This window comes from Octodon degus, unplaced genomic scaffold, assembly GCF_000260255.1.
Source record: "Octodon degus isolate 3935 unplaced genomic scaffold, OctDeg1.0 scaffold00132, whole genome shotgun sequence".
In the NCBI taxonomy this organism is placed as follows: domain Eukaryota; kingdom Metazoa; phylum Chordata; class Mammalia; order Rodentia; family Octodontidae; genus Octodon; species Octodon degus.
In genome coordinates, this window is record NW_004524708.1 from 164,441 (window position 1) to 176,760 (window position 12,320).

The 12,320-nt window shown below is 52.2% G+C and overlaps 1 protein-coding gene and 1 long non-coding RNA gene across 3 annotated transcripts in view; one reads left to right on the forward strand and one right to left on the reverse strand.

Annotated features, from left to right (window-relative positions):
• Window positions 1–3,242: 3,242 nt before the first annotated feature.
• The window catches only part of Mat1a (methionine adenosyltransferase 1A), a 17,943-nt gene continuing 8,865 nt past the window's right edge, over window positions 3,243–12,320 (reverse strand). For both annotated transcript variants that reach the window (XM_004641214.2, XM_023701284.1), the window contains exons 5-9: window positions 11,919–12,062; window positions 7,442–7,660; window positions 5,828–6,010; window positions 5,603–5,736; window positions 3,243–5,061 (exon numbers count right to left, since the gene is read on the reverse strand). In XM_004641214.2, the coding sequence (XP_004641271.1) occupies window positions 4,959–5,061; window positions 5,603–5,736; window positions 5,828–6,010; window positions 7,442–7,660; window positions 11,919–12,062 (783 nt within the window). In that variant the 3' untranslated portion in view covers window positions 3,243–4,958. The remainder of the gene's footprint in view (window positions 5,062–5,602; window positions 5,737–5,827; window positions 6,011–7,441; window positions 7,661–11,918; window positions 12,063–12,320) is intronic.
• On the forward strand, window positions 4,555–8,890 carry LOC111812627. The gene is made up of 3 exons (XR_002818088.1): window positions 4,555–4,639; window positions 6,706–6,712; window positions 8,876–8,890. It is a non-coding gene; the product is annotated as an uncharacterized LOC111812627 (long non-coding RNA).

Below are 12,320 nucleotides of genomic sequence, written 5' to 3' on the forward strand. Positions count from 1 at the left end.
CCCCGCTTTGGACTTCTTCCGACCCCGTTGTGCAGGTGGAGCAGCGTCGAGAGGCCCGTGCCTCTGTCCACCGCGAATGTGTAGAGTGCTTGTCAATTATGCCTCAAAAAAACTGGGGGGAGAAAGGAAAAAAAAAATATTTTGAGGCTGATACATCATCTTCAATGCATGAGTGACTGTTACTGCCACACCATCATTACTAATAACTAATAAAATATTTGGCCACTACAGAATTTTCAGTGATTGCTATCCCAGGGCCAGATAAAGATAGTGTTGGGCATATTTACGGGAGGAATTTGGAGTATCTTTCTGGAGGATAATCTTTTAGCTGAAGCTGAAAAGTTTCAGAGAGATCACCATGTGAAGAATAGTAGAGAGGGAGAGGGGTGGGTGGGCGAGGAAGGGGCCAAGGGACAGAGTGCTGCGGCAAAGCCCTGTCTGACAAAGGAGGGAGACCGAAGAAGCCAGGGGGCAGTGAACAGCTTTATTTTACACCGGTGGTCTCGGCTGGAAAATCTTCCAACAGAAGCCAGATGAGAAGTGGCTGCAAACCAGCACTTTTTATATGCACCATAAAGCAGAGGTTGCAAAGGCAGGAAAGGACAGCCTGGCAGTTCCTCCGATTGGCTAGCAGGGTGAGATCATCCATTACAGGGCTAGATTAATGGCCACAAAGCTTCATAGAACCCGGTATCTTGTACGTTTGGTTATGCTCTCATGATTGCTGGGGTCAAGAAAGTTATTACAGAGCCATGAAGCAGTTACAGAGCTAGGCAGCTTCAAAGAGAACAAAATTTTTAAAAGAATTCTTCCTAGTACAGTTTTTCCCTTTTAAGAGGTCAGGCCCAAGGGGATAAAACACAGAAATCAAAATATGAAAAATGGAAGAGAGTAGAAAAGAGACAAGGGCCAGCCACATAGCTCAGCAGATTAAAGCATCTGCAAGCAGATGCAGGGGCTGGGGTTCGATCCCCGGGGCCTGCCATGCCAGCCCCACCCCCGGAGGCAATTAAGACTGGGCGTGGTGGTGCACACCTATAATCCCAGCACTTGGGAGGCTGAAAACAGGAGAATCACTATGGGTCTGATCTAGTAGTGAGACCCTCAACACCCTGTAGACCCTTCTGTAAAATACAGAAAGAAAAGAAAAAGAAAAAGAGAGGATGTCCAGAAAGGGGATTTTCACAGACTCAGAAATCTCATCCGAAATCCACAAAAGCAACATGAGCATGTGCTTCTCTCTCAGAAGGGCATGTGCAGATGGCCTGTGGCGGGAGGGAGTTGGCCCGCCCAGAGAGGCTGGGGAGGGTTGAGCACGGCAGGACCTAGACAAGCCCAGACTGGAGGCCAAGAGGCAGGCACCAGGCAGAAGTGCAGGAGACGTCACTACAGTCACACACACTGAACTTCACTCAGGATGGACCAGACGGACAGAACCAGATGGACAGGACCAGACGGACAGGAGGCCATAGCTGGGACGAGCCAGTTCCCACATTACCAAGGGACTAAGTGGCTGAATTCACTGGACAATCCCAGGCCTCAAATCTCCTCATACTGTTTCTCATAGTTGACCCTCACAATTCCATCTTTACTTGGCTTCCAAAGATCCCACCCTCAGAAAGTTTTGAACTAATAGTGTTTAGACAAGATATCATGTCTGCATCTTGTACTATGGATAACTACAAAGAACAATATGCAATGTATTCACTATTGTAACTGTCCTACCAACCTGTTTTGAAACTGTCTCAATGCTATTTCTTTCTCAATAAAATTAATAAAAAAAAAAAGAACCCCACCCTCTAGGATCATCTCTTCCTACCTTGGCCACTCCTTGGGGACTCCCACATTTCCTGATGGTGTGACACTTGGGGACTGCATGGCCCAAAAGTTGGTACTCTTCCTTGCCATCAGAAATTATTTTGTTTTTCTGAACACAAACTCCTTTTACAGACAGGTCCTCCTTGGTGCTTTTTCAGGGTCTTTTTGTCCCTACATGTCTCTGTGACATGTGTACTGCATTCTGTACCGTGCTGTATTTCAACACCTGCCTGTGGAGTGGCTTCTTGGGGTACAGTCTCTCCCCTCCCCTTGGCCACAGTCCTGGGTCTTTGCTGTACCTTTGCTGTTCCTGGCATTCTGGTCAGATCCTCATTTAATGATGGGCGAGGCCACACAAGGCTATGCTCAGCCTGCAGGGCACATGCCCCAGAGCTCTTCCTGCCCACTGTGGCAGCTGCACAGGTTCCACCTCCCCCTGCTCCAGGGACATGTGCAGCGCTTTTGCAGATACCTGCATCTAAAGAAGAATCTGCCTGGCTATTCCCCTCACTGCTGAAAATGAAATGTGCACTCAGTTAAAGGCACATCTGCATCCTTCCCTCATTATTCCCTGCATTCATTATTCAAACACTTAGCAGACATGGCCAAGTCCACTTGCGCATTCCTTGCTTCAGGTAAGATGCAGAAAGGGGCAGAAGGATGGGACGGAGATGAGGAGTGGGCAGTGGTGTCTATGATAAAGGGCACCCTGAGGCCAAGGAGCTCTGCCCGGCCCAGGGCCCTTGCATGTTCCTAAGCCCTGTAGGCTGTACTTGAGGAGCAAATACAGTGATGCAGTGACTCAGCACAGGAGCTGGTGTTATGGTTCCTGTCTAGATGTCCCCCCAAACTCTCATGCACTTTTAAATGAGTTTTGTTTTGTTTTGTTTTGTTTTTGTTTTTTTGTTTTTTTGTTTTTTTTTTTTGGAAGCTGAATCTAGAGTTAATGATTGATTCATGCTCCAGTGATGGGATTAAGGGTAGGTGACTGCTGGGTCAGCCCACTGACTAAAGTGGCCTCACCCTAATCCCAGTAGTATAGAGAAGATACAAGGGGCAGAAAGGGGCCTGTTGCCCCCTTAGGCTTTCTCTTGTTGCTTCTGCTGTCTTCTGCTGCCATGAACAGTTGCCTGTCTGCTATGTGCCACCCTGCCTTGGAGCCAGCCCAGTATGGACTGAAATCTTCACAAACTGTGAGCTAAATAAACCTTCCCTTCTTTAACTTTAGGTGTTAGGTATTTTGTCCCAGTGATGAGAGAAAAGTAACTAAGACAGTTGTTAAATAAAGTCTCAGTCAGTTGTGGGGACAGTCCCCCGCAGGCTGGTTTAGGTTAACCCTGAGGGGAGGATTCGACTTGCTTAGAGTAGGGGAGTTCAGTAGTGCATCTCTGGTGGTTTGCAGACAAAAGCTCAGCACAGAGTAATTGCTCCTTATTTTTTTTATTCATTGTCCTAGAAAGAATTATTAATAAAGGCTTTAGATTCATATGCACAGTGTAGGCCAAAAAGATCTTTTCTGCAGGGGAAGGGGAGGTTTCCATTTCAGAACAGCCCATGTTGGAGGAACTCACACTGGTGAGCCCAGCCCTCCCTGTGCTGCAAGGGTGCTGAAGCTGCTACACAGACAGCAGCCCTGAGAAAGACCAGAGCACCTGAGTCTCACAGATGCTCAGGTGGTGGAGGCAGCCAAGGCCCAGATCAAAGTTCCTGTGACCCAGTTAAGGCTGCCAGGCAGACTCTTGCAGCCAGAATCAGTGCTGTGCACCTTGGGAAGAGACTAGGTCCCAGCATTCCCCCAGAGCCACGGAGGACCCTTCCTGAGCTGGGGTCCTGACTGCCTGCTAGCAAGGGGACTGAGGCCTGCCACCCAGGGCTCAGGGTGAGGATAGATAAGGCATGTGGCACCAGCCACCAATGAAAAGTCAGAAGCATTTGTGGCTTCCAAGGCCATGGTAGACCAAGGCCCATGCAGGCCTCTTGGGAGCAGATGTGTCCTCCTGCAGCCAGCAGGCAAAGGCAGAAATGTCCCCATACATTAGGCACCTTGTCCACTACCCAGAGGCAGCCCTGCTCCTGGGTACTATGACCATAAGGCACATAGGTCTCAGGACTGGCCTCTCTGGAAGGGGAACCAAAGGAGCCCCTACTTACCCACAGTATCACCAAGGGGAAGGACTCAAAGGTCACAGGTCTCAGCCTTCACTCAAGGGACACTGTGCTGGGATAAGCTACCGTGCCTGCCCCAGGGGATCCCTGGAGGCAGTGGATGTCACCTGGACCACATGCTCCAGAGGTCCACAGCCCAATCCACATGTCTGAGAGATGAGCAAGCTGAGGTTATGGGACTGCTTCCCAAACTCTAGCCCAACCTGAAGGGCCACACTGCTCAGCCTGCTCTGGAGTCTCTTCCAGGACAAGCAAGTTAGTGAAACTGGCTCTTGGTTCCACCCTGGATCTGCAGATTTTCATACATAATATCACACTGGCCTTGCCAAGAGCAGCGGGTTCACTGCCTGACTTTCAGTCAACCCGGGCTCAGGCCTGGACCAGGTCCACAGCCTTGTCCTAGTCTGCTTTGCCATAGTGGGGGCCCATTTCTAGCCTGACATGTGTAGCTGTGGGACTCTATGATAGCTAAAAGGTACCACTTCATCGTGTTCAAAGGAAGGAGACATGAGATTGCTCATTGTCATGGCCCCTTGTACCCAACAGTTGCTCACAAGACATCAGATGTCCACCATGGGTAGGGCTTGGCCAAGGCTTTGGCCATAGTACTGGCCACACATATGAAAAGGGGGCTTGGTGTGTCTGGGCCACAGAAGTCAGGTCTGGATTGTGTGACGGCTGAGGGAGAAGATTTTGTCTTGGTGAGGGTAACCCTCCCACAGAATCAACACTGCCCTGCTCTGAGATAGGCGGGGGACATTATGGCATTACTCACAAGTACCCTGAGCACCCAGAAGCTACCTGCCCTCCCCCAGCATCCATGGTGATAGCAGGGTAGGGAAGAGGAGAGGGCTAGGATGTGCCAGGAAGGGCAGAGTCAGGGTGGGCATGATGCCAGGAGGGGGTGGGGGAACACAGCATCTGGGATCTTGAAGAGAGTGTGCAGCACAAGGTCAGGCCCACACCAGCCAGCTCTAAAACACAAGCTTCTTGGGCACCTCCCAGGGGAACTCGCTCCGTCCGAAATGGCCATAGCAGGCTGTCTTCTGGTAGATGGGCCTCTTCAAGTCCAAATCCCTGCATGGGCAGCAGAGACAAGGTCATACTAGAATGGGTCTCTTTCCCTGCACTTGAGCCAGGGGCAGGGAACAGACTCTACGGGCAGCACAGCTGGAGCTTCAGCCCTGTGCATGTCCTGCCTCTGCTGCTAGCACTCTTGTGTTGCAGCGCAGGAAAGGGAGGCTCAGATGCTCCCAAGAGAGCTTACCGCACAGATGCACCAGGACAGGGAGCTGAGCCCCACCTTATGGTGCCTGTCTCCTCCCCTGCTGCCCACTGCTTGGCCAGGCCGAGGACCCCACAGCCAGGCTCCAGGAAGCATGAGAAGGGCACACGCAATGCAGTTGGCCTTCCAGTTGCTTTCCTGAGGAGTTGCTGTCTGCTGGACCAGCAAGGCTCTCACACTGCCTCCTCAACTTGGAAGTCAAGCGTCCCACACCCAGAAGTACCCCTACTGAGAACCCTGACCTGTAGGCAGCTTCCTTCTGCTTACCTTTCAGTCAGGTCATGCCTGTGGGGAGGAAGGGGTAAGGTCCCATGCAGCTGGTGGCCCTTTTACCTGACAATGACACCCGGCCGGAGGTCAAAGTTCCTATTCACCACCTCTAGTAGCTCCTGCTCTGTCTTCTCCGAGGTTCCATAGGTAAAGATGGAAATGGACAGCGGCTCTGCCACTCCAATGGCATAGGACACCTTTCAAAAAGGTCACACTCAGAGATACTGATGTCCTCAGACAGGGACAGTAGGGCTGGGGTAGTGGACTCAGAATGTGGGGGTAACCTACCTGCACAAGCACTCTCCGGCACAGACCGGCCTTGACCAGGGACTTAGCCACCCAGCGGGCAGCGTAGGCTGCTGAGCGGTCCACCTTGGTGTAGTCCTTTCCAGAGAAAGCCCCGCCACCATGAGCGCCCCAGCCACCATAGGTGTCCACAATGATCTTGCGGCCAGTGACACCCGCATCCCCCTGCAGAGGCAGAGATATGGAAGGAAGAAATGAGCCATGAGCTCCTGAAGAGGTGGAGGGGCTGAAGCCCTTGATAAGAGTGCCCTGAAGCTTCTTCAAAGGCCCCTTGGCTGAGAATCTTCCAGGAAGCCCAGATTATCCTCCTGGTTCTATCACTGACTAGCCACGGAAATTAGGCGACCTATCAGCTCCTTACTGGCAAAGTGCTAAACGTGGACAGCGATTGTCTACGGTCACAGCTGCCCCACCCACCATGCCTTTGAGTCCATGAGGATAAATCCCCCTGTAGGCAGGAATCACACTGCAATAAGTGTAATGTTGGGCTATGGCCATGTCACCACCCCCTTTCCAAGTATGCTGTGTGTGTCTTTGATCAATGTGACTGTTAATCCTGACATATCAACCTGATTGGATTAAGAAGTACCTAAAAGATTAGAACAAGATACTTCTGGCTGTGTCTGGGTAGGTCATGGAGGTTCAGCCTTGTGTACTACATAGAGCTCCAGGCTAGTTCCTCTCTGGTGCTGTTCCCTGTTCTGCCTCTGCTCTGCCAAGAACTAATCCCCTTTGTTTCCTGACACCCTTCCACCATGACATTCTTGCCTTAGAGCCAGATGACCATGGACAGAATCCCCTGAAACTAAGTCAAATAAGATTCCTCTTAACCTTTTCCTCCTTTACATTGCCAGTGTCAGGCCTTGTGTCTCAGCAAGGAAAAGCTGATTAGTACAGTTTAAAAACACTTCAAGGGTAGGGGCTGTTTGCTAAATGATTTAGAGAGAGTTAGAAGTTCGTATCCTAACTTCTTTTTAGGGTTCACCCTAGTATATGTAGGCTTTGAAAAGTCCTGCAAGAGAAAACTTCTGTTCACCCCATTTTCTATGCTCCATTTGCACTGAGAGTCTGCCCCACAGCTGTGGCCCCCAGCAGCTGCCAGCTGCCTATCCAAGGTGCTCTGCCATTTGATGTCCAGCTCCTCACTTCTGTGCTGCAGGGGGAGGGAGAAGCAGGAGTGTCCACTACGAGGTCCCTGCCCAACTGTAGTACCCAGAGGAGCTTCTAGCTACTGCAGCAGGTATTCAGTAAGTGCCACCAGGAAAGGGGCAGGCATGAGCAAGCATGGCAGCGGCTCATGAGGGAGACCCTGAGCCTGGCAGGGTAGTGACTGCTGTGTGCAAGTAAGACAGCATTTGAGACTCCTAGGGGTGTGTCCTCACTTCCAAGGGTACTGAGATAGCAGGTCCCCTCCCCACACACACACCAGAGTGCACTCAATGAGTGAGACTGAGGGTCAATACTTCACACTCAGTCCTCAGCCAGTCACGCTGAGCTGCTCAAACCTCTCTTGTGCAGCCTGTGTACTTGGAGCCAAGCCACCTCAGTAACCGAGACCCAGGAACAGGCTTTACTCAGGGACAGACACACACACACCTGGGGACCACCGATGACAAAGCGCCCGCTGGGCTGCAGGTGGTAAATGGTGTCCTCATCCAGATACTTGGCAGGCACCACAGCCTTGATCACCTGCTCTTTCAGAGCCTTGCGCATGTCCTCCAGTGTGATGTCCTCATTGTGCTGCACGGAGATGACGATGGTGTGGACACGCACAGGAATCACGGCGCCACTTTTCTGCGTGTACTGAACTGTCACCTGGGCATCCAAAGGGGAGGCAGGGTGTCGTGAGGCTGCAGCACATTGCTGCCAGGCACAGATCCCAGAGTCAGAGGACCCCGGGGACAAGCGAGGCCACCTGTCCTCAGACAGCTTCAGAGACTGGATATGACACGTTTTTACATTTGAAAAGTTATCAGGCACTGTGAGGTGACTGGGCACAAGGCAAAGCGGCTCCCATGTGTGACCCCAGTTGGTGGAACTTTGAAATGAACTTCTCAGCTGGGACCCCCAAGACTCCTCCCTTGCTGTTCCAGAGGCCGCTGGATGCCTGCAAATGTCCCCTGGCCCGGATCTCTCTTTTGACTCTCCACAGCCTCTGGCCAAAGTATTCTTGCTCCTACCATTGATAACAGGAACTCAGGGGCCATAGGTCGTTTGCAGGGACAGGCCCACTTTGGCCTGGGCCATGAAGGGTCAAGAGAAGGCTCTGACAAGGACAATTATTATTAGAGCCCCTGAAAACAGAGGGGAGGAGCCCCATGGGGGAGCCCAGTACCTGAAGAAGGGAATCCGCAGCCGTGTCAGAGGTAGTGGACTTGCCTCTGTTGGGACAGAGTGGGAGGGACCCTGACCAGAGTGACTGAGTAAGCTGGGGCAGCTATCTGCAGACCAGTTCTGGGCCAAGTGTTTTACCGAAAGAAAGGATGAGTACTGGGCCCCGGGGGGGAAGGACCACCTGTGGGGTTCCAGCAGTCACGTCCCAGGTATGGATCTAACACAAACTCTCACCTCCACAGGTCAGTGTAACCCTTATCTGGGAAATTATGTTAATCCATGAGACGTCCCCACACAGGAAGCACTGTTGTCCCCACTTCACAAGAGAAGAGCAAAGCAAGGGGACAGAAAAGTCACTTGTCTGGTGTCATACAACAAGCTGGGGAAAGACCTGTAGCCAATCCTAGCTCAGCCCAATGCAAAACCCACATTCCTACTACAGCCCTGATAAGATGCTTCTCCAGAGAGCCCTCCACTGACATGTCACCAGGCACACTGGTCTGATGTCACAGACTGACATGCCTTGGTGACAAAGGAAAATAAACTGGGACATCTGGATCTGCAGAGTGCTTGGGAAGAAGGTGGGGAGGACAGCAAGGAAGCTAGGAGGAGAAACGGACATTGGCTGACCACGCACTGTGTCCTAGAGGCCATGCCACAGACAATACCAGCCTGTCTTCCAGAGAGAAAGCTGAGGTTCTAGATGGAAGATACTTGGTCAAGATTGCACAGAGGGGCTGCAGCCTACCCTGTAGCTTTGTAGTCTAACAGGCAGGATTTTGCTAGCAGAAGGTTGCCGCTGGACACCCCGAGTCAGGTGCTGGGCCACAGACCTGATGCGGCCCGAAGCTGTGCACACCCTCCAGAGCAGGCTCTGGGCATCTGTAGGACCACACACACTAGGGCCAAGGACTGCTCCTTCCCAGGGGCCTGATCAGGCATGGGCTGCAGGAAGTGCCTCCCTGGTCTCTGCCTTGCTGAGTCTGTATCAGGTGAGTTCTGTTCTGGGTCCTGCCTGCTCCAGAGAGCACAAGGGTGGGATTCAGAAAAAGGGATGAGAGCCGAGTCCCCTGACACCTGACCCTACGATATAGCAGAGGCAGGGGGATACAGAGAAGCCTCAAACACTGGGCAGGGCTGGCACTGGGATCCCAGGAGGGAGGCAGTGCGCAGGCTCAAGGAGAAGAGGAGCCCCCATGCTCCAACCTGCACCCGGGGAGCACCTGTACAGAAAGATAGAGCTTGGTGGGTGGAGCAGAGGCTCTTATCTCATGGCGTCAGCAAGATATGGGGAAAAATACAGCATGGAAAACATAGCTCGGACTGAGGACAAAAATAGCCTCCATCCTGCCTCCCAGTTCTCAGTATCAGCAGCAAGAGTTTGTTCAGGTGGAAAGATTCATTCTGTTCACGGTCAACATTGCACAGTGCAGAGAATCCTTCACAACAGGGTGCAGGGAAGAAGGCACAAGGCTGCTCCACACCCGCACCGTGGCCCAGCACCCAGGCTGTGCAGGGAGGGACCCAGGCTGTGCTGTGCCCCAAGGGCTGCTGGCAAGGTGTGCGCCCTGCAGCCAGAGCTGTCAGGGGCCGCCATGGCAGGGAGTTAGGCAGACCTCTGGCACTTAGGGCAGCTCTGCTCTCCTCCTTCCCTCCATGCCCTGGATTGGGACACTTTCTTTTTCTTTTTCTTTTTCTTTCTTTCTTTTTTTTTTTTTTTTTTTTTGTACAGGGATTAAACCCAGGACCTTTGCACAGAGATATATCCCCAACACTCCCAGCTCCCTTATTAAATGTATTTTGAGGCAGTGTCTTGCTTAGACACTGAGTTGTCCACACTGTGCTAGAAGTTGAGCTCCTCCTGTGTGAGCCTCTCAGTGTGCTGGTGCTCCATGCATGCACCACCATACCTGGCTTTGGCTGGGATGCTTCCTGTTTTTTATCTAAGCTCAGCAAAGGAGGCCTTGGTCTGACAGCCTGGATCCTCCCTGGCTCGCTCTCACCTGAGGAGGGCCCTAGCGGTCTCCCTCATGCCCTCCATTACTGCTCTGAGATCCACTTTTCTAAGAATCTCCACTGTTTCAAATCCCAACGGTCTTCCTGCAGAGATGGAAAGGGTGTGTCCCCTTCCTTCTATACCACCACTCTTTCCAAACAGTAGCTCCCCTGCCTCACAACCTGAAATAACACCGAGCAGTGCTGGGGTCCTGCCTGCCCCCTGTAGTCACTTAGATAGCACAGAAAGGCCCAGAAAGGGGTCTCTTTGGGCCCCAAGCATGAGACCTAGTCCCAGCTGCCACTGATCTGCAATGCCTGGCCTATGCAGGGACTCAAGCTTGGGACAATGACACTCTATGTATTGGAGAGTGGAACAGAGCCACATACACAGTGGTGAGACCCAAAGTCCTGAGTTTTGATTCCAAGTGCACAAGCAAGAGAAGGTGCTGTCTGCTAGCTGCCAGGGCTGGCACCCACAAAGGTACCTGTACTTGGCTGGTCCTGTTGGACAAACAAGAACCACAAGTGACCCTGAGCAAGCCACAAGCATAAAGCCTCAAGAGACAAGGGGACCTGAGCCCAGCGAGGTCCAGTGAGCCAAGACAGGGTGGGAGGGAGGACACCGGCTGAGGAAGGTGAAACAGGGAGACCACTGAGTGTTGGAATGCAAAGGGGATTCTCAATCCTCCCACAGGAAATGGAAACTTGAAGGGACCCTAAACAGACCTTAAGAAATCAAAGGTGAAGCCTGTAGGAAGTTAACTGGAGATTTCTAGCGGGGAGAACCTTCAGGAGGGGAGCATCCTGGCCAGGCTGGCCTGGAACAACAGGGATTCTCAGTAGGGAAATTTGGGGTCCAGGTAGGGTGGAGACAGGGTTGGCACTGAGCAGGGCTAGGGAACAGGAGAGGCTCTAACCTGTCCTTCAGCAGAGCAGTCGTGATAGGAGTATATATCACAGGCTCTCAAGCACACAAGTGCACTGAGAACAGGGCAAATGACTTCATATAACAGGGTACGGGGAGTCAGGAGCTGTGTGTGTGACAGGAAGATAGGACCCAGAAGGCTTGAGCACATGTAGGAAGAGGTGCCAAGATGTGGGGTGTCATGTGGTGCCATGTGGAAGAGCAGCCAGAGCAGGTCACTGGGAGTAGAGCCATCAGTCACCAGGTTCAACAGGAAGGGACACAGGGTGAAGGCCAACAGGAGGGGTCTGTGTGTGCCATGCCTGCGCCACCCTAGCCTTCAGGGCCACACTCAAATAGAGGCATTGGGATGATTTCAACAGTGCAGGAAGCAGAGGTCAGGGCCCGCTAGGCTGGGACAAAGGTGAAGTGAAGGTGAAGCTTTAGCATGAAAAAGAGAGATGAGCCAAAGAGCTGCGGTGTGCCACAGACAGTGAGACAGCCTGTGGAGGTGTGGGACCATGTGGATGGAAACGCAGGGACCAAACTGCCTGAAGCCTTGGTAGAGAAGCAAGGCCCAGCGGGAACTGTTAGTCAGCAGACTCTACAGTGGAGGAGGCAAAACGCGACCAACAATTGCTCTTGCAACCTTTCACTGGTTTTTGAAATTTCATATTAAAATGTGAGGGTGGGCTATAAATGAAATTTTCAAAGAAATAGTCTTTCAAGTAAGTTGCTGAAAGTGCAGACTGAGTATTTTGATCTTAAAAATGCCAAGAGTGGAGAGAACTCCGGATGAAGTTCCAGGAACGCTACAGGAGTGGTGGAAGCACTCACCTGGGTCTTGGAGTCCGGCCTCAGCCAGGGCAGGGCACCAGTGCGCCGCAGCTCCGCCATGCGGGCATTGAGCTTGTGTGCCAGGACGATGGTGAGGGGCATGCACTCCTCCGTCTCGTCGGTGGCGTAGCCGAACATCAAGCCCTGCAGCCACACACCCGAGGACACACTGAGCAACACCCGGCACCCACCCACCACCAGAATGACAGCTTTCCCCAAATCTATAATTTCAACATTTATTGGATGCCTCATACATGGGAGACTTTGCTCTGAGTAAGTCTGAAAGGGAAGCCCCCTCAGGCATTAGCAACCACCACAGCCTCCCACACATTACCCCCAAATCACTGCCCTGATGCAGGAAAACCACCTCCCTCCAGGCATGATCCTCCAGCTCACATGTGG